The sequence below is a fragment of the Rhea pennata genome, chromosome 5, assembly GCF_028389875.1.
Source record: "Rhea pennata isolate bPtePen1 chromosome 5, bPtePen1.pri, whole genome shotgun sequence".
Lineage (NCBI taxonomy): Eukaryota > Metazoa > Chordata > Aves > Rheiformes > Rheidae > Rhea > Rhea pennata.
In genome coordinates, this window is record NC_084667.1 from 66,839,139 (window position 1) to 66,860,622 (window position 21,484).

Below are 21,484 nucleotides of genomic sequence, written 5' to 3' on the forward strand. Positions count from 1 at the left end.
GGCCTCCTAGTTCAGTCTTAGTAGATGAACCCAACAAAACCAGTGGGCATCCTTTTCCTAACAAGCCTCCTAGGGCATGGTTGGAATTGTGGCTTCACCCAGGAGTCTGGTGCGTGGGTGACCACAGGGTCTTCAAGTACAAAACTGTAAAATGTTGATTTGCAGTCATGGGTTTAGGGGGCATTTAGCTATTCACATTGTTTCTGCAAATTGGCCTTTTTCATGGGAAATCCCATGTGCCAGGCTCAGCTGAGTGATCAGCTCGTGACTTCCCAAGTGACTGCATCTGGTGTGTGCTGTTGCATGGCTAATGCTGTGTACCTGTTAGCAGGGTACAAGGGTGAATATCATCTCCAGTGCACTGCCCAGAAGGGCATCAGCCTGCTGGTCTCACTCAGAGCATGGGATTTGCATGCAGCATTGTGCACTGAGAAGGAAGAAGCTCAAGCCATGAAGTATGCTAGATGGTGTCAGTTCACTTATTAACAATACAATGAAATATTTAAAACACATTTTTTTAGCTGAAATTTTATGCAGATTTGGGTGACAATTGCAAATTCAGGCAAAAGTAATTGGATTTTATAAGAGGTGTTTATATATACACATATTGCATTTCTTCCAGACACAGACTATGTTTGATAAGCAAATTGTGATTTATCACTTTGAAAATACTGGGCAGTTCATAAGGTCTCTTGCTCCTACTTGACGCTAATCAAGGCAGGCTGAGCTGGAGAAATGACAAGCTCCAGCCCTCAGCACTGACCTCCCTTCTCCATATTATATGATCATATTTTTTCTTCCAGCAGGTTTTGAAAGGCTATATTTATACTTCTGAATGGGGGAGAGCTTTGGTGCTGTATGTTTGTAGTCATTTGTGGAGCTGAATGTCCAACTACATGTTTTCAATGTCTAGGTTAACTGTCCCAAAGAAGATGTCTCAAGATACTGTTGGAAAGAAAATGCATTAAGGAAAGCCTACCTGTTCAGGTAAGGTGGGCTTTCTGGGTGCCATGCTGTGATTTTCAAGTGCAAAGGTTTGAAGGAAATGCTGTCAGCAAGCAGAGATGTCTGCATAGGAATAAAGGAGCCATGAGGACAGCAGTGATATAAAGAGTTTAGTGAAAAGTCCCTTATAAGGTTCAGTACACACAGAGCGTATGCTTTGTCTTCATTCTGAAACCTCTCGTCCTGCCCTGTATTTCCTTTTAGCAACTCTGGGCTGTGGCATTTCCCTTGTGTGTTCATGGTGCAGGTCGGAGCGGAAGAGAGGCTGACACTGCTGATGAGCTGTGGAAGATATTTCTCTTACTGTAGCCTCCAACATCAGCTCCTCTCTGATCACCTCACTCTGCATGACTCTGTTCATGGTGGAGATGAAATGAAACTCATACATGGCTCCAGAACCTTTGCCTTTCAGCTCACATTTAACCTGTGCAAAGCAGGGATAGAGACTAAAAGTCTTGCCTTGGCAGTGCTTGTGCTTGGGGTTCCTCGGAAAACACACCATACCAGAGTCTCAGATAAAATTTTTTGCAGTTCTTTTGGTCCCAGGGGAGCTCTGCGCATGTGCAGCAGCTGCAGATGTGGCCTGGGGACTCTGGAGTAATGTTAGAAAGACAGCCCTTGTTCCAGGTCTATATAAACTATCCTGGAAGAATCAGTCAGGGTTAGAGGCAAAGTTCCTGCCTCTACCTGGATTTAGCTGTCCCTTCCAACACAGGATCTGAGGGATATCAAATGAAGCTAGCAGAGGGCAAGTGTAAATTATCAAAATGAGAGAGTTCTTCACACAGTGTAGTTAATCTGTGGCATTCCTGTCACAGGAGGCTATGGATACAAACAATTTACACAGCTTCAAAAAGCAAATGAGCAAGTTCATGAAATAAATATTTATCAAGTGCTGTAAACAGCAGCACCTCTAGTTCAGAAGGCTACAAATTGCTGGAAACTTGGAGAGAATCCTGGGAAAATACTACTCTATTGCTTGCCCTGTCTTCTGTTCTTCCTTGGACATCTCCTTTTGAATACTGTCAGACAGGAATCTGGGCCAGCGGGAACTAGAACAGTACAGGTTGATCTTGGATGATCTTGAATAATATGAATGTTGGACCTTGATAGATGTAACTGTTGGACATTATTTTGGACAAGTGCAAATGTTTATGTGAAACGATCACAATCACTTCATATTGTGAACTTGAGCATAATCTAACAGTTTTGTTACTTTTTAACTCAGAGATGTAGTTACAAAAAATGGGCAAAATGATTTGATGGAAGGGTAGTAATAGGGGAAAGAGGAGGACAAGGGAAATTGGGCAGTGTTTACCATGATGCACTGTGAAGGTCTGGCCAGAGAAGAGAATTTGGTGCATCACAGAAGATGCGGTCCAGTGAGGGCATGGATGAAGGAAAACAAGGACATGGGATACTTGAATCAAAACTTCTGGAAGGCACGACAGTGGATCCTTACCCTCATCCAAAATGATAAATTTTAATTAAATTCTTGGGGTGGGGAAATTGAGAAAAAATGCAATTTTATGGAAACTATGAAACCATGAAACATAGTTCTGCCTCATGAAACTTTGAGAGAATCCTCAGTCAGTGTTCTTCTGTGCATACTGGCTCCCATCACCAGGTCACCCAGGATTACATTCAGTCCACTAGGTTTTGGATCTGTCTTGGAAAGAATCACTCTTTTGTGCTCTTCCTGCTGATTTGGTTAGCTCATTTACCCTGGATAGAGGAGTAGCTCTTGGTCTCTCCATGGATTGTCCGATGGAAGATTCTCCATGTGTCAGGTGGAGAGATTTTCAAAACTAAGGTGCTCAATTCTCATTGACTTTTATATATTATCCACAAAAACATTTCCTCTCCTGGTGAGAGACCAGAGAGTAATGTTTCATACATAAAGCTCTTCTGTAACATCACAGTCTGTGTTAGGCTTCTCATCAGCAGTCCCCAGACGCTGAATGAAATGGCAGTGACAGAGGTGATGCTGCTGTGTCTTGCCAACAGTATTGCCTGGACGGAAGAGGAAGTCAATTGCTAGTAACGAGACCCTATTAGCTCTAGTAACTCCCCACGTTCGGTCCTGACACTTTCTTTCCAGCTGTACCTACAGTAGATACTAGGAGGTACTCAGCACAGCTAAAATGAATTTAGTGTGTGTAACTAGTCTTTCATGGTTTCTTTGATTTTCTTTCTTCCTTACCCAGAGGTAACATTCTCATCAGAGAATTCCCTACTGATGCTTTGTTTGATGTGAACTCCATCGTTGCTAATGTTCTGTTGTAAGTACAGACCAAATTCATCTCTGAAATCGTTTACTTTCTGTTTTTAGTTGTTGATAGAAAGTTTTGCTTAAATGCAAACTCCACATATTTCAGAGGCTGTTTTCAGCCAAGTAGAAGGCTGCCTCTCTTCTCAGTATGGTTTGACCCTGTTAAATCTATGCCCTTGAGATGAATCACCAGCACACATCTGGGCAGCTGTGTCTGGCTGTGAATCTGCCAGTGAGAAGCTGTAGTTTTGCCTTCTGTTTTACCCATCATGGTTGTGTGACTGCAAATCCTCTTAAAAGGAAATAGCTATTAATGATTTTTTTTTCTCTCTTCTCAGTGCCCTGCTCTTTAATGAAGTTAAATATGTTGAAACACTGGTGGATCTTCAGAATATAGAAAACTTGCTGAAAGGGAGGTCAAACATGGTATTTGCATATGTACCAGCTACTGGGACAGCAGGTAATAGCACTCAGCTTTTTCGCTTTACTCCCTTTCCAGAGCTTTCTTTACTAAAGTGGAAGGGAGCTTCCACCTTCCTTCAAGTGAAGGACTGAAGGAATGTAAAAGGGCCACCCAGATGGGAGTTCTCCACCTCTATTTGTCTCTCTGTGTTTCAAAAGGGATCAGTTTCACCAGAGCTATTTTGCTGGGAGCTCACAAACATTCGGAAATGTTTTTGAGAAGAAAAGCAAGCCAGTAGTTTGCTGTCTTAATGAATAAACCCATTAGCAAATCTCTGGTTATGCAGTAAAATACATTCACTTAAACCATCTTCATGTTTACTTGGGATCAATAAATGGGTTCACCTCCAGTGACTCTGTTATCTTCCAGGATTGTCCTCAAGCTGTTTTGTATTTTTACTGAGAGGTTTCTGGGCTTTAAGGTTTACGACTGGTGAAGGGTGAAGGATGAGATCTGGAGTGGGTTGAGAAAGTATGAATTAGTCTAGCTTTACTTTTTCCTCTCCAGAGCACAGAGCTGTGATGGAGGCAGCTTTCGTCTATGGGACTACTCACCAGTTTGTTCTGACAACTGAGGCCACATTGATGAAAGAAGCTGGGTATGTCCACACACCACCTAACTCTCTCTCTGGTAAAGCAAATTCCCTGCAGCATTTGCTCTGCTCTTGGTTTCTTAGATTCTCGGGTCAGATCTGGTGTTGGAATCCTTACTAACTTGCATGGGAGAAATAATTCACTTGTGCTGGAAATGGATTTCTGAGCCTGAGTTTAGAGCATTTAAATATTGTCAGGCCTATTCTACAATTGAGCTCTCTCGTGGCCTCATGTTGAACTAGAGGGCAGGATGAGAGGTGATCATTGAACACACTGTGAGCAGATATTTTCCAGTGAAAGATCAGCTTGGGTCCTCAAGGATATTTAGGGATCTCCTTCCAACCACCTGCACGTTCCTTGGATGACAGGAAGATCAGGGCCTGCGTGTACATTTTCTGTCTCTAAGGTAAAAGACCCCAGCCTGGAGTGGTACCAGGTTGTTATGTCAAAGACTGACAATCGATTAGCCCTATTTTGCTTTGCCAAAAACAGCTGGTGCTTGTGTTCCTGGATCAGCTGTGCTATGATTGCTCACTGAATGGGATTTCATAGTAGAAGAGCCCTTTTTCTCCCTTCTGTGGCTGACTTACTAACTCTCAGCCATGTGTTTCCTGGAGAGTTGTGAACAAACCCATCTTTGCAATAGGTGAGGTCACACTGGAGATACTGCAGTTCAGGAGTGACACTCCTCTCAGATCCTCTCCTTTCTCTGTGATGCAGCTCAGATACATCAAAAGGCCTGTGGTGGTACCTCACAGATTTTCTTGGGGGTGAATATAACTGATGTTATAGTCTTAAAATGTGCTCAGCCCAAAATATGCCTTGTGCTTTAGTGAGCAACCCTGGCTGTCTGAAAAAGACATGAACAACTAGTAGGTCAGAGCAAAGGCCATCCAGCTCTGTATCTTACCTTTGCAGTGGCCATAGATGCTTACCAAGAGATATGAGAAAACGGACATGTGTTGTGTGCAACCTCCCAGCTTCTGGTAGTCAGAGGTTCAGGACTCTCAGAGCAGGCATAGTGTTGATAGACGCCAGCACTCACCCTTCTGGAAACTGTCTGATCCCTTTAAACCCATTTTTACTGTTGGTCTCCATGACTTCCAGCAGCACTGAGTTCTGTAGTTCAACTGCATGAGACAGTGCTTCCTGGAGGTAGTGTTTGACTTCTCCCCTGATGGCTTCATTGGATCTGGCCAGCGCAGGCCATCTGTTCCCTCTGAAAAGGGAAGAGCTGAGTTAAAAGGGCAGATCTTTTACATGACTTACTGCTGATGGCCAGGCTGTCTGCTATCTTCCACAGTCCAGAAGCCAGGAGGGAGGAAGGTGGGGATGTCAGAGGAAAAAAGAGGATGTTGCATCTTCAGCAAAGGGTTTATACAAGGTTTTTCTGTCTTCATGTCTCCACTGGAATTTGCCTGCCATGGCTGCAGAGGTTTGCGCTGTGTGGTTACTTGACTCTCTGACACTTTTTTTACCTCCACAGTTGAGAGCAGATGGGATTCACCTTTCTTTCGTTGACATTGAGGAGAGCCCAGGCTTCTGGCAAGCGAGGTTACAAGCAGCCTATTACATGTTATTTTCAGTGCATGGTTTGGCTATAAATGGCACCATGGCAATATCTTTACCTGCTTATGTTTTATTTCCTCACCCTCATGTCCTGCCTGGATGAAACATGGCAGGACCTTCAGCTCTCAGGAGAGGATGAGGAGTTTTAGGGGGCCAGCTCATACTCCAGGCAACTCCAGGGCCCACCAGGGACATGGAGCAGTGGGTGCAGGCACAGTCATGGGACACTTTGACTGCTATCCCTTTCACTGGCAGGAGACCCTGGCACACTTGGGCAGTAATAGCTGCAGCTCCTCTTCTAGCTCCTCCAGGACAAGCTGCAGTTCTCCCCTCTCCTTTTTATCTGCACCTGTCCAATGGAGGTCCTGCCTCAGCAACTTCCTCCTGGCTATGGCTAAGCCATCCATTCACACACCTGGAGAAGGAAACTTGAAAGGAGATCCCAGCAAACATGGGGGCTGTTTCCTCATCCTCTCACACTTCTGAGCGGGACAGTGATAGTGTCCACTAGCTCTTTGGACATAGTCATGCTCATGAGTCCTCCTGCTTTCTCCTGTCCAGGTAGGGTCTCAGCCCTTCCTTACCTGGAAGATATTGGGAGGCAGTGGCTGAATGCAGATAACACTAGGGCAATCACAGAAGTGTTCTTTCCCTTGGGTGTGATCCTGTCCTTTGGGGATCATGATCAAAGATGGTGTTTGTGACTACCACTAGATGGCACAGTTGCCCTTTGGACAGGATGTGGCTTCATGCTCCTTTAAACAGAGAGGATGCCAGCTGGCCATGTTCTTAGCCAGTGAAATGTTAGTAGCTTCACCAACATGAGCAGCTTTCTGCCAACCAGGGCTGCAGGCTTTGGCTTATGTAACACTCTGCTCTTCCATGGAGAGAGCCGAAAGTCCTTTGCAAAGAAAGTGATCCCTATTTTAGAGATGCGGAATGGATGCATAGGAAGAAGAATGTGACCTCACAACGTTGACCTGCAGGCTGACACCAGTAATAGCATTAGGACCTTTGGCTTCAGGGAACAAAATGTTGCTGCTTCCTTTGGCACAGCCTTGCCAACCCTGCCCAAAAGGTGAACTATTCCTTATGCAGCCTGTAGGATGTCATCAGTTAGGTAACAGACATGAGCAAACATATGCTTCATCTGTTCTCTGCCTGCCAATATCTCTTCTGTGGTGACATGGCTGGTCCCACTGAGAAGAACTTGGCTTGTGGCCAGCTTGAGGTGAGCTGGGCCAGCTGGTGTGGGATTGAGGTTGCGTTACACACAGTGAGCTCAGCATTGTTTCCTTTTCTGTCTTGCAGCAATGATGAGCCTGGATCTTCTGCCCAGCTGTTCTTCTGCCATTGTCAGCTGGCCACGGACCCGGCGCAGCCCTGCAGGAGGACGCCCATGAAGCAGGCTCTGACGATGCTGAACATTCACAGACACCTCAAGCTTATGGGGGCTCCTCTTGTGGTATGATTGGGAAGTCCCTGCAGGTTCTGCAGTGTGAGGGCAGCTGGGGCAGATGTGAAGTTGGTGGAGGTGTGAGCAGAGGGCAAGCTAAGGGGGAGAATCTGCCCTTCCCCATAAAGTTAATGGTAAAGCTCCCAGGCTGGGTCCAAACAAAGAACAGACCTGAGACTGGGTATGAGTGACACTTCATTACGTTGCTGAGCTTGCTCGAACTGCCTCTCCAGAGAGGCCCAGCATGAAGGTATGCTCCTGTACTTGTCTGTAGGCATTACGAGTGGGAAAGGGCATCATTCCCAATGGTGTGGAGGTGCCCCTTTGACTTTGCTGGGACTTGTGGGCTTTCCACAGGAGGCTGATCACTTGCAGGAGACAGATAGCAGTGATTCCTGCCTTGGCAGAGCACATGGGACAGAAGACTCCTGCTGTCTCTTCCCACAGAGCAGTGAACTTTAACAGACCTCCTGTTCCCACTGATGACAGCTCTGTCCAGCAGGAAGTACGGAAAAAATTAGCTGGGAAGTGCATCCTTCAACTTAAGTGTTTCCTTAAGCAGCTCCATGCTGTCATGAAGCAACATGTCAGAGACAAGAAGGGAAAGGATGCCAGCTCTTGTATCTTACAGGCAGGGTTTTCAAACTACCTCAGGGAAAGGATGCCAGATTATCTTAAGAAATAATATAATCTTTGCATCCAAAATTGCTAGGCCAGAAAAAATAAGCATAACAAAGCCTGGGGAGGGTCATGAAAAATTGGAACAGTTTAACCAGAGCTGCATGTGTTCTGCTTCAATGGAAGTTTTGGAATAAGGATTGATGGCTATTTGTTAAAGGTGTTATTTGTTCAACTGGGGAATGCAAAATGGCTTGGGCTGGGCAAGAGATAAGACTATAAGTTACCTCCTGGCATTAGAAACTGCAGGCTGTGAAAATCCTGACCTAGCTCTAAAGTTTCAGTGGGGAAGTTGTTCTTTCCTTTTAATCTCAGCTTTTATCAGCTTGTTAAAATGATGGCAATCTGGTGTTTGATTTTGTAGGAAATAAGTCTTCACTGTCTCTCTCTGTGCCTCCCCTGCCAATTGCTTTTGAGTCTGTCAATTGATTTCAGCTGTGTTTGACAAACCTCAGAGATAATAAATTCTCAGAATGGAAGCAAGCTGAGGTGTGTTCAAGCCTGTGGAGATGTGCTGCAGTGTAACAATGTCTCTTTTCCAGACAGAAGTTGCTGAGGATCCAGAGAAGGTTTCCACTGTGCACTTACAGCTTGGGCTGCCGCTTGTGTTCATCCTCAGCCAGAAAGAGACCTATGAAGCAGATAGGAGAACAGCAGAGTTAGTGGCCTGGCAGCTCTTGGGGAAAGCAGGAGTTGCTCTTTTGTCCAGGTATTTGATCTCAGGTGTTTAGGGGACTCTCCTTGCTTTCTATGATGTTTCTGAGCTTTATTACTTACAGCTAGTGCCAGGATAGTGGATTCATAGTCAGTGAGCTTACTAAGATCTGTGCAAGCAGTAGTAAAACTAGATTATTGTGTATGAGAGCATGTTACATTTGAGGACTTCTGCAGAATTGGATTAGTTGAGTTTCAGCCTCTGGCTGGGCCTATCGAAATGTTTGAGTCTCTTGCTATATTAGAAGTGGAAAAATAGTCAGACTAAGAGATACTTCAGGAATGAAGCCTCAAAAGCACAAACCAATATTTTGTGTTTTGCTTTCAAATGAATGACAGAGGGAAATGCAGTAAAAGATGTGGGCTGTTGGTGCTGATGTGCATGGGTGCTGGGGTAGAACTGGGATCTCTGCTCACTGAGCAGTATCTCTTCAATCAGGGATGTTTCTCTGAGTTGTGCAGCATGCTGGTCCTACCCTGTGAGGAAAAGAGACACACTTGTGGCTGACCATAAGGAAGTTGTGCTGGGGAGAGCTATTGGTTTCCTCTGTGGTTGACTGTTGGTTATTCATCTCTGTTCCATGTACTCAGAAGTGAGCCTGCATACACCAGATCATGACCTGTGTGCTCTCTGCAGCCCATCTTGGCCCTGGCCTGCCCGTAACTTGAACTCAGAGCCTCTGTATGCTGCTTAGGAAGAGCTGATTTGTGTTTGCAAATATTCCCATAGTGACATGCTACAAGGGATGTGCAGCCCTTGTAGGAATGGTTGCATGGGCTTTTGAGTCATCTGATGTGTGACTGGCTTGTTGCAGCACTCTGCCAGAACAGAGCCAGGCTGTGTAGGTAAGAAACCTCTGTGCCATGCTGAGGTGCAACTTGGACACTTGGGCTCTATGGGTGCAGTGGGATTCTGTGCTGCCACTTAGCCTGGGCTTGTATGTGGAGCAGGTCTTATCCTGAGAGGTGTGTGTAAGTGATAGCAGGGATAAAGGCTCTGCAGTTTCCATGCATTTTGTAGTAAATTTGGTGTTTTGGAGAGGGTTTTTTCCACCATTAATTTTTTTTGCTCTGCTTGACAGAGAAATGGCCTCACCACACAAATAGGAGTGCAAGGGCAGGCATAGAGCTGAGCATAGTGAGCAGAGCCAGGCTAACACCCACTGAGAGTTTACACTCTGCTCTGAGTGGGTGAAGTTTGATCTGGATCCTGAACAGTTGGCAGCTTTTGATGAGTTGAGAACTCACATTCCTGTGCTTGGTGAGCCGCTCCTGCTTTTTATGGGTTGGAGGATGACAGTGCAGCTGTAGATTGGGACCTTGAGGTGGCATGTTCACTCCATGTCTGTGCTGCTGGCTGCAGTGCAAATTGGAGGAGACAGAGGAAGGATGGGTGTGGGTGCTCTTGTTCCAGCTTTCTGCCTTCACGCTATCTCCTTGTGTGGAGACACTTGCCTCCATTTACTCATGAGCTAAAATTTACTAGCAGAATAGCTGCATTGGGATGCAGCTACCAGTGTGTTGGCAAAGACCTAGATCACTGAATGGGAATCCAAACTCTTTGTGAAATATGCCTATTATGCAGAGCACATTGCATCAGTCTTACCAGAAGGTCATTTGGAACCTATTTTTCCACTATTGACATTGATTCAGGTGAGCTGGGTTCCTGCAGGTCTTCTGGGACCCAGAAGCATGACTCTGTGAGGATGCAGTACTGCTGGGAGAGGCATACTTGCCAGTGAGGCAGGCCAAACAGAATGGGTAGCCTTACAGGTCGCACTATCTGACAATCATTTTGTATTTTGGAAGGGATGTTGTGGATTCGAACGTCCTGCTCCGGTCCAACATCGCTCTGAAGACACCAGATGAGGTTAGATGCTGAATTTCTTTACTGTACAAGGCTTATTGTTTCTCTATCTGGGCACGGTGCTCTTGAGGTGAGCTATTTGGGGTATTGCTCTCCTCTATGGTTAATTAACAGCTTTCCCGGAATTTCAAGGTGAAGTGTATTTCCTTAGCAGCACATGTGTATTTGGAACTGCCTGAGACTGGTACTGCAGAGAATTGTGCTTGCTTTTAGGAGACAGAAGAAAGGAAGTGCTTATTTTGGATTCTAAATGTAGGGTGGCATCTCCTATTGCACGATGAGGCAGTGCAAGGTTGTGAACTACGTAAGATCTGCATCTAAGTCCAAATTCCCCAAGGGTTTGGACTTTAGAAGGCCCTTGGCAAAGTTCTTCTAAGGATTTAGGAAAGACATTCAAAAGATGGGAGAGGAAATGAATCTCAACCTGTTGAGAGCAAACAGCCAAAGATCTGTACTGGACTGATGTGACTGAATGCATTTGGCAGTGATCTAGGGAAAAGGGCAGGGCATAAATTAAATAAGTTTGATCAAGATGAGCTAAACTTTGAGGGACCTGACCTAGCTTGTGAGGCAGGATGGAATTCAGCACTGGCAAATGCCAGGGAACACACATTGCCCCAGATGACTTGAACTATCACACCTCTGATTGAGAGAGGTACAGGATCAAACCTGAACCTGTTTGCCCCTCAAGGGCTTCCCATACAGTGGTGAAAGATGTGTTGCATTTCTCCTCTTAGAGCCAACGGGAGATGCCAATAATTTGCATTTCTCTCTCAGTTCATTATAAAATTCATTTTCTCTGAAGTGCCTTTTGTTGAGACAGTGCCAGAACTGGTTTTAAGCTGACAAGGTCTCATTTATGAGAAATACATTTTGTTCCTTTCTTTCCATGGGTTGCCAGTCCATTACGCTTGGGACCACTCTTTGTCGAGCTTTTTGTTGAGATAAAGGATTTTGTTCCAAATTCCCAGGATGCTCTGACCTAGTGTAAGATTGTGCTTCTGGAGAATCCTGTTACAATATTTTAAGATGTTCCTGCCCTTGGTGTCTGCCTCATCCCTTGGCCAGAGGGAGGCAGCTGACCTGGACTGTATACCTGTACCTCAGCTCTGTCTTTCATGGTTTGGCCTCTGGGCTTTTCCTCCCGGGGCAGGTTTGTGTTAAGGTGTTGGGAGGTAGAACAGGTGTTTGCTTCCACCACCCCAGCTACAGGTACAGACTCCTGCATAGTCTCAAGTACTTCTTGACAAGGAAACATCAGTCTGGATTGAGATAACCACATGTGAAGGTGAAATTGGGCTATAGAAACATACCTCAGTATCTTCCATGTTTGGCAGCTTTAGAAATTTGCTGACATACCCCCCAAAAATAAGGAACTGGGTGATGGTAGGCAGCCTTAAACTGATCTCCACATCAGCCTTGAGTGGGGTTTGCAGATAGAATAGACACAGGGTGTTGGTGAGTTGCCACTGATTTATTCTGCATTGTTTAGGGTGTGCCAATCAAATACCTGGCTTTGGAAGATACTGATGAAGTTATAACCCTGGTGGAAGATAAGAGCAAATTTGAACAAATTCAGGAGGATGAAGATGAGGAAGATGAGGATGAAAAAGAGAATGATAATCAAGGTGTGTAACTAAACCATGAAATGCTGTAGTCCTCAGATAGGAGATGCAATCAGCATTTTTGCAAATCAGAGGCATAGTCACGTGATGGTTATAGAGAGTGGATCTTTTGTTCTCTGTAGACCACTGGAGATTCATGACAGACAGGCATAATTTGGGGGGCAAAGTCCAGGAAAAAAAATGGCAGCTGTTGAAACAGTTGCAGAGGTGCTGAATAGGGGAGATGTGTACTTCTGTTGAATGAGTCTAGCTTGAAATGTTTCAGAGGGGTGAAGGGTTTGAATTGCAGTGACCCAGTCCTATTTCCTCTTAAGCTCCGAGAGAAGAATCTCAAAATTACCAATTCCTTTGGAAAGGTATGAGACATGTTTTTCCAAGAGCTGTTTCCTGTGATCCAGTGCTGCTTTCCTCAGGTAGAAAACACTGGCCCCTGTGGTGCTTCTTTGAAAATACATCGGTTTTCCAGACAAAACTGTCATTGTTTTCCAAAAAAAAAAAAAAAAAGTGGCAAAAGGTCTTAGAGGAACTGGCATTCAACATAATTAAAGAATAGTGTCCCAATCTGAATTTGCAAGTGAGTAATAGTGTGACTGGCATAAGTGCGTTCTAATGAGTTTGTGTGTCTGCCAAATGGTGTTTGTGTCTGTTTCCTTGGCTCTCCCAGGCAAAGGGTTTACTTAACCCCATGTTGACAGTCACTGTGTCTCTGGCGAGTGGTGGTTACTTACTAAATGTGCTATCGGGTTGCAAACTGAGGGTGCAGCTCCCTAGATGGGAAGGGGAGGGGAAGAGAAGAAGAAAAAGTTCTTTGTTCGGAGGACCTTTGTCTCCAAAGATCCATTCAGAACTGTAGCAAGCACACCTCTCTGGATAACCCCCAGAGGGAGCCCTGGGTGGCTGGAGGCAGGCATATTTGTGATCCCCGATACCCTGACTGCTGTTGCCAGTGAAAAAAGCCTGCATGCCTGTGAAAGTGGCTTAAGCACACAAAGAACTATGCCCAGGGTAGCTGGAAAGCACTCAAGACAGGAGCTGCTAACAAATACTAAAATACCCCAATTGGGACTTTATTTCTCTTGTGCTCCCCACTACTGACCCTCAGGTCAGCCTGCCTTGTTGTGTCTGTCTTTGACCCCAACATCTCTGTGGTCTGCTCTGTGAGACTGTACAGCACCTAGTGCAGTTAGAATCTGCACAGTGCTACTGCAGTGTGAAGATACATGAAATTCTCTCAGTTCTCCCAACTTTTGCACTGATTGCTTGCAGATGATAAATTCCTGTGGCCTGTGTGTGCATATTTGTTTTCATGCGTGGTTGTTGGCTCCTTGCAGATATTCAAGATGATCAGGTGGTGGAAGCTGTTTCCAGGGATAGGAAGCAAGAGCTGCCCCTGGAGCAGATCCTTACACTGACTGAGGAGACCTTTCACACTACTATGCTGGAGGCTGCCCGGGTGGTGGTGATGTTTTATGCCAGCTGTGAGTATGCAATGTGGTCCAGGAGTCCCTTCCCTACGCTTGCACTGGTTGCTGCACTTTCTGTACTGTGATGATCCTGCAGACAAAGTTAAGTGGCAAATAAATGCTCTGTCATGTCCCATGTGCCCTAACCCACCATTAGCAATCAGATTAAATCAGTTCCTCTCATTGACTGATACTGTGTTGAGACAGAATATCTCTCAGTATAAAACATATGAATGCTCATAGACTCCCTGAGGTTTTTCAGCTTCCTCTTACAAGGACTGAATGTGAGACAAGAGAGGAGTTTGTGGCAGCAGGGCATCATAGATCAGCCTGGAAAATCTAGTTGCTGTCTGCTGCACAGAGACAAAGTTTCATTTTCTTTATTTCTTTCAAGTTCTTGCGCAAAACTTGAAGCACTTTAGGATGCAGAGAATCATAACAGTAGAAGTGTAACCTTGACAGGGAGCAAGATGGCGGCTGTCTGTCACCTATATGTAACTCAAAGCTGTCTCTCTCCTGTATTTCAGGGGAGGCAGTGTCCCTGGCAGTGCAGCGGTCTTATGTGGAGGTTGCCGATCACCTGAAAGGTATGATGCCCTAGGTCTGAGTGCTTGTTTAGCTGGTGTGCATATGCTCAAGCCCGGTAGGAACCAGAAGACTGAGATGATGTTGGTGGGTACCTCATTCAGCAACCCAGAATATACTTTTCTTTCTTCCTAAACTCTAAGCAAATCATACCCGCATGAAGTTGATGGATATTTTGTTTCTTTAGGGATCCTGACAGTCCCTTTGTGCCTCTACGAAGTCATGAGACTGGGGGTGCAGCTTTGTGTGGTCACACTGTGCTATTGGTGTAAGCATGGGCTTTAGAGCAAGGGTAGGCAAACAGCAGGCATTACAGCCTGCATCACAGAAACAGGCTCCTGTCTGTGCCCCTCAATGGTAGGTCCTGTATGTAGCAAGGAAATACTCTGAATTCTACGCAACATGAGGCTCGGAAGTCTAAACTGAAAAACAAATAAAAATGCAGCAGCTGCACATCTGATCTGCTGCACTTGGAAATAGCCTATGGGCACTTGATCTGGAGCAGAACAGTAATCAGCACGGGCTTTAGCAAGAGGCGTAATAGACAGGCATGGGCAAGCCCAAACCCAACGGGGGCAGGAAGGTGTCAGAAAGAATTTAAAATGATGGTTCCTACAGGGCCTGGAGATTGGCTTAATTACATGGGAAGCTTCACAGGCGGCCACAGAACTCTATAAATAATATGTGACAGCAAAGAATCAGTAACGTTTAAAGACAATGTGCTTCAGGTTGTCTGGCAGTAAAGGCAGCAGAGTCCTTCAGCCTCTGAACAGTTTAGTCCCCAGTTCAGCTTGAGAGCTTAAGTCCTATTCCTCTTTATAGTCAGTGAGGAGAAGTTGGCTCTTCTGCACTACCATCAGGCTTACGTGGGCTAAGTCACTTTTGAGAGATACCTTGATTACAGAAGGATACTCATGTGTTTTCATCTCTAATTCATTTTGGCACAGTGATGAAGTTCAGTGGATCTAGGTCAGAGAGGTTCTGGCACCCCTGGAGGCAGCTAGTGCCTTCTGTGTTTTTTAGTTCTTCATCAGGGCTCATTTCTCCTCCCAGTGATGGCATTCCACTGGGACTGGGCACCTTGTCCTGCAAAGCAGGGTTTAGGCTGAGCTTTCAGCACAAGAGATGTGTGGCGTCTGTACAGGGCTCAGCCAGCTTCCTGGGCAGAAGATATGGTGGGGAAAAACTCACAAGAAATTCTGTGGGAGTGCCAAGGACAATGTTGTGATTTGGGTGAAAGCTCTTCTACAGCTCATAGTGACATTCCCCTCCTGAAAACTAGTACTTTGATCTGGACTGAAATCCTAGAAATAAACAGAAAAGCTTGGGAAAAATTGTTGTTAGAGTGATTGTGATTATTGACAATTTTTTAGTCTCTCCAGCTGTCGGACCTGCTAGAGTAGCAACTTGGGAGAGTCAGTGATGAAACCCTGTCTCTTCCTGAGCCATGGCCAAACTTTCGCTGTGTAAGGCCAGACTTTCACCATGTGTTTTCTTACTCATTTGATAGTAATCTCTGCACTTTGAGCAGCCATAGGCAGATTCTCTGCAGAGATTAGGAAGTAATTGGATTCAAGGACTCTCCTCTGCGATCAGTGAGGTCCTGCTGAAGATTCCCAGGCCAGATGTGACTCAGAGAATGATTCCAGTCTGCTTTCCGTGCTGTGGCCTTGGAGAGGATGGAGAATGGCTGCTTTAGTAGCACACAGTGCTCCACAGGTGGAAGTGGCCACTTGTAAATAGAGCTCCACAAAGGAGCTACAGCCCTGCAGAGCTGTGATAGCATCAGATCTCCCTTTGGCTAAAGGTGTGCTAGAGGTTCCCAGTCACACTAGTGCTGAGATCATCTCCTCCATAATTCTGAAAGCCCTGACAAATGCAGATTGGTGCCCTTTAGTCTCTCCTGAAAGGAGAGATTGCTTTGGGAGACGCATATTTGGTCATGTAGGCAGGTAGTGCTAACTGTTTCTCATCTCCACATGGTGTCTTATGAGCAGAGCTCATGCTTTCTTGGTAAGCAGAAATGGAGGGAACTGTAGAGGGCTTTCTGCAAGATGCAACTCTATCTCTGCTGCCAAGGGAGACTGTCAGTCACAGGCAGGGCTACTAGGGGAGCTGGAAGACCTGAAAGGATGAGGGTCCAGGGCTCACCCAGGGGTGGGTCAGGCCTGTTTATTAGGATGGGCTGGAGTCAAGGTGCTAAAGATGTTGAAGGTTACAGCAGGACAGGTTGAGAACAGGAGTGATAGCAGTTGTGAGGTTGCTGGTCCAGGCAGCATGGCCTCCTGACAGAAATCAGGGAATCCATGAACTTTCAAGTGTAGATCAGGAGTCAGTATCAATGTGAGAAGGTCCAGAGCAGGGCTTAGGAGTAGGAGCGGAGTGAAGCTGGGTGGGGCAAGTTGGTCTGGGGGAGATGCCAGCATGAGGGGGCAGAAGTCTGGATCAGGAGGGTCTCGAGCTATGTGATACTGAGGACCACAGCTGAGAATCAGATATGGAATATGGCTTTAGGGCAATCTGTTGGCTCCCCAAAAGTACTGGTGTGTCTGCTGTTTGGGGTGGAGCTCACTTTCTAAGGGCTCAGAGGCCAAGACTGGCTGCCTGAGGCATGAATCACCCACACTAAAGAACAGTTTTTTGAGATGCAGGACCAGATCCCACTTTTGATGACAAGTTTCTATGCAAAATGGCAGTAAGAATAGATCATATGGGATCTAGTGCAAGGGGATGGAAGAGACTGGGAACTGGAATGACCTCATAAATCATCCAGTAACAACAGATGTTCAGCAGATCATCACCAAATGAAGTTTATAGCAACTGAGGTCTTTCCCCCCTTATTAAGAGATCAGATCTAACGAGATCAAGAAGCACTTTTTTTTCCTGATGAACTGAGCAAATTTTCTGCTCTTGCAGCAAGACTGAGCCATTCTCACCATCACCCATGGCAAAAACAGACTAGTGTCATTGCAAGACAGGAACAAGCACACCTAGCCTGTGTTGAGGACACTGCATTGTGCACCTCAGAAGGAGAGATCTTGAATCAGGTCATTTCTGGAAGACAGGAAGACTTCATCAAGTTTTCAAGATAGTTGATTTGATCATAAATGATCCAAGTTCTTTGGACTGCAGCATGGATCATTGCCTGAAGAGCCCAGCTTTCTGATCTGGAGATGTACCACTGAGTTTGGGGAAGAGAGCTGATGTTAGCAAGCTGACCATGCTGAAGGGGTGCTTTATTTGTCCTTCACTTTCCTCTGTATTTTGATCTTTTTACCTTTTTTCCCACAAGGTGATTCTATTTCATGACCATTTCACTAGTTCCCAAAGTTGTTTGCTTCCATTTTCGAGTGTTGTGTGCAATGAAGGCAGAAGGCATGTGAATGCAGGGGAAGAAAGCCTGCAATTCAGGGCTTTATCCCTTCAGTTGTTCTGTTGTCCAAAGGTCAAATGCCTGACAGGATTATTTATAGAGGAATGATCCAAACACCACCACACATGTGTTGCTGAAGACCAGCAGAGGAAACATTGTTCTGAAAAAAAGACAGCAATTTCAGTAACCAGCCAAGGCTAAACAAAGCTGTGAGGCCTGTGGGGAAAGTGGAAGCAATGGCTTGATCCTATCTTTACTGCAGGAGTATCAGAGCTTTTATGGAAGAAAATTGTAGCCCATGAATGTGCTACTCCAGCAGGTATTCAAGGTGTTGATTGCCTTTGAAATATGAAGGTAGACCCACACTAATAATACTGAACATTTGGAAAGATGTCAGAGAAGCTTCAGTGTAGATATTAAAGGTAATTCGTCTAGGAAAGAATAATCTAAACAACATCTACATGATGCTGAATTTGGAATGTGCGGTTATGACTCAGGAAAAAGATCCTGGAGTCGTTGGCAGCTTTCCAAAACTGAAGTCTGTATGCATCCAAAAAAGTCGAAGTGCTAGTGTTATTGTGAGGAAAGGTCTTGAGAAAAAGACAGGACGCCATTTTGCACCTAAGACAGACATGGGTGTACCCCTGTTTTGAGTACTGTGTGCAGATCTGGTCTCTGCCTCTCATTAAGGTTGTGGAAAAAGACAACTAAAAGGATTAAGGCAATGGAGTAGCTGCTTCAATGAGAAGACCCTAAAGAGGCTGGGACCCTTCAGTTTGGAGACAATGGAGTTTTATAGAATGATGAAGGTGGTGGTATGGTGAACTGTGAGTCTTATTGTCCAGGTCTTCCAACTAGTGAGCACTGGAAGGGGATTGCTTTAAAACAGATGAGGGAGTTCTGTATGCAAGGATTAGTTGACTTTTGAGACTTGAGACAGGGCTATGGAAACAGATGGTGTCAGCAGGGTCAAAAGCCATCAGGTCAATTCATAGAGAGCAAATTGATAAGTGGATACAAGATTGACTTCTGTCATCCCTGTACAACAGCTGTGGTACTGGGGGAGCAGGAGGGGGTGGGACTGGAGTGAGTGCCTAGACTCACATGCTCTCCCTGAGGAGCATCTCCTATTGCCCCATCTGAGACTGAGCTAGATGGACCCTGGGGCTGACCTTGAGGGGCAGTTCTTGTGTTTTTACATAAAATATGTGTTTGAGGAAGCAGCACTCCTGGGACAACAGAAGAGGAAATAGAAGTGAGGCAGTGTTGTGTGTTTCTAGGTGTGGCTTTTTTTTTTTTTTTTTTTCCTCCCAAAGAAAGGAGGAAAACAATCTGGAAGAACAATATATGGTGCTGAAAAAATTTCTGCTTCCCTCTTCTGTGCTTGTGGATTCATCTTGACCAATGGCTTTCAAAGACAAGAGTCTGAAGCTGTAGTTCAAAGGCATGTAAATCGCCTGTGTGACTTAGTAATGTAAATCCATGGAGCCTAAATTTGAAGCAAGTGTTTAGGAGTCCATTGTGAAGCTAGACTCCTGTATTGGAAAAGTTTGGCAGCAAGGAAATATCTGTACATGAAAGAGGAGAAAGAATGAGTAAAAAACAGACCCTACGTGGGACTGTGGGAGAGGGAAGTGTCTGCAGGTAGATGGCAATGGAGAGGACTCTGGGAGGAAAGTTGCCAGGCTATGTTTATTCCCTATCAGCTGCACACAGAGAAGCTGTAAAGTTTCAGATAACTTACGCTGGCTGCCCTGCTTGCTCTGTAGTGTGGTATGAGAACTGAAACCTTGAACTGAAGAACTTGGAGATACTGTCTGTACCTTGACATAAGAGTTCAGTCAGAAATTCCATGTTGTGGAGATGATGGGAAGGCAATGTGGCGAATGCTTGTTGCCAAACCTCTTTCCAAGGAGTCTCAACTCTCCTTCTTTACCCAGAGCTGGGTGGGATCCTGAGAGGGACCATGGTCTGCCAGAACATGGTATGCCTTTTCCTTTTATCAAACACAGAGCATTTGTAACATGTCAACAGCTTGTGGTCAATGGAATTTCCTCAGGTCTTTTCCTGCAGTGGTGCTGTCCAGGTGGTCATTCCTCATTCTGTGTTGGATTGCTGCTCTTGAACTGCAGCAGTTTATACACAACCTATTTTTATTTCATCTTGTAGCCTTTGGACCAGCTCTCCAAGTGAGCTGTTTCTAACACTATGCCCTCCAAAGAATTAGATGTTTAGGGGATTTTTTTTGTGTGTGTGTCTCAATGTTCTCTGTAACCTTGGTGATTTTTATTGTCCTGGGTTTATAAGACCCCTAGGATAGAAGTTCTTTTTGTTGCTGGTTTTGGTAGCACTTAAAATCATAGCACAGAAGGATTTTGTGTTCCTCTTTCACCTCTCTTCCCATCCAGCGTCTCAGCAGTGACCACAAAGCTGAACAGTTTGTTACTGACTTTAACTCCTGAAACTGCTGCTTATTCAGTAACTAATAACATGGTCCAATTTGGGATGGTACAGTGATCATCCTGTACAAAGTGTTCCTCAGGCTAGTTGGGGCTCCTTTGGAGATCATGGTCACTTTTGGTACATAAACCCTCAGGGTCGTGTCCACAGCTCCTGTGGGAACACATAGGCTCATATATTAGGGACCTTAGAGCAGCCTTGCAACTCAGTTTTAACAAGACATGAAAGCCTTGTTTCTGCATCTCTTTCTTTCTGATTTGGGCAAGACAAAAGATTATATGGTGATAGATGATGAGAACCAGCCATGCCAGATCAGAGGTATAAAATAAATCCAGGAGCAGGCTTTCAATTTAAGATGTTATTTCCCAGCCTGGAGAAAGACACAAATGATTTGTGCTCTCAGTGTTTTGACGACTCCTGACTGAGTAGAATTACAGACCATTAGCTCAGTGCTGCCACTTGTTTCTGTTCATACATTTGATTTGACATAAGGCAGAACAGCTGTGAACTGCTAATGTGAAAGAGCTGCAAAGCAGAACCTAAAACAGGGGATGCAGCAAATGGCCCATTGGGGTGTCAAGGACATGGATGGGGATGGAAAATATGCTAAGAGGTTACCTGTACCTTCACCTTATCTGTGGGGATACCTTGCCAGTCACTCGCAGGCACATGTCTAACTTGTGGTCAAAACCTTTCCACAGCTTTTCTGCTGAAGACTCAGTTACTAAGTTTGGCTTTCAGATGCTTCTTATAATACCTGACTAAACCTCACTACCAGGAAATTAATTGTCTTTTCCTTGCCGAAGTGGCTGCAGTCACCTCTGAAGCAGACCTTTCATGTTGTTAGATCTAATCTCCTTTTTCCAGTTGATTTTTTTCAATTGAAAAGAACCCAGGTTTTGGACTTCTCAGTGGACAAATTTTCTAAACCTTCCCTCCTCCAGATTTTCTCTCATATGCCTACGTCTTTCCAAAAACATGCTTCAAAAACTGCATGAGGGTTTGCTGGGCCTTGCAGAGGTCTCAGCAGGACAGAATAGAACAGCAATCACTTTCCTCCTGTGCCTTGCAAACACTGCTGTTGGGAGTTCAACCTAGAATGAGCTTTGCCTTTTTCTTCAGCACTGATAGTATCTGTACACCCAGTTTCCTGTTAGAGTGTCGCTGTTATTCTTTTCCCTTCAGATTGCTTTCTGCCTCTCTGGGTTTGCGATCTTTTGCAGACTGGATGTGTGTTCTTCATTCCATCATCCAGGTCCTTAAAACTTTTGGTCAGAACCAAACACAGGACAGATTGAGAAAGCTCAGTTTCTTTATCTTGAGAAATACACATTGGCTCCCCTTACCCTGGTTTCTGAAGG

At 45.2% G+C, this 21,484-nt stretch overlaps 1 protein-coding gene across 2 annotated transcripts in view; it reads left to right on the top strand.

Annotated features, from left to right (window-relative positions):
- Nucleotides 1–21,484, top strand: part of TXNDC16 (thioredoxin domain containing 16) — a 49,783-nt gene that overhangs the window by 9,512 nt on the left and 18,787 nt on the right. For both annotated transcript variants that reach the window (XM_062577739.1, XM_062577737.1), the window contains 10 exons: nt 914–987; nt 3,213–3,287; nt 3,616–3,737; nt 4,248–4,338; nt 7,214–7,367; nt 8,579–8,745; nt 10,560–10,620; nt 12,110–12,245; nt 13,574–13,720; nt 14,233–14,292. In XM_062577739.1, the coding sequence (XP_062433723.1) occupies nt 914–987; nt 3,213–3,287; nt 3,616–3,737; nt 4,248–4,338; nt 7,214–7,367; nt 8,579–8,745; nt 10,560–10,620; nt 12,110–12,245; nt 13,574–13,720; nt 14,233–14,292 (1,087 nt within the window). The remainder of the gene's footprint in view (nt 1–913; nt 988–3,212; nt 3,288–3,615; nt 3,738–4,247; nt 4,339–7,213; nt 7,368–8,578; nt 8,746–10,559; nt 10,621–12,109; nt 12,246–13,573; nt 13,721–14,232; nt 14,293–21,484) is intronic.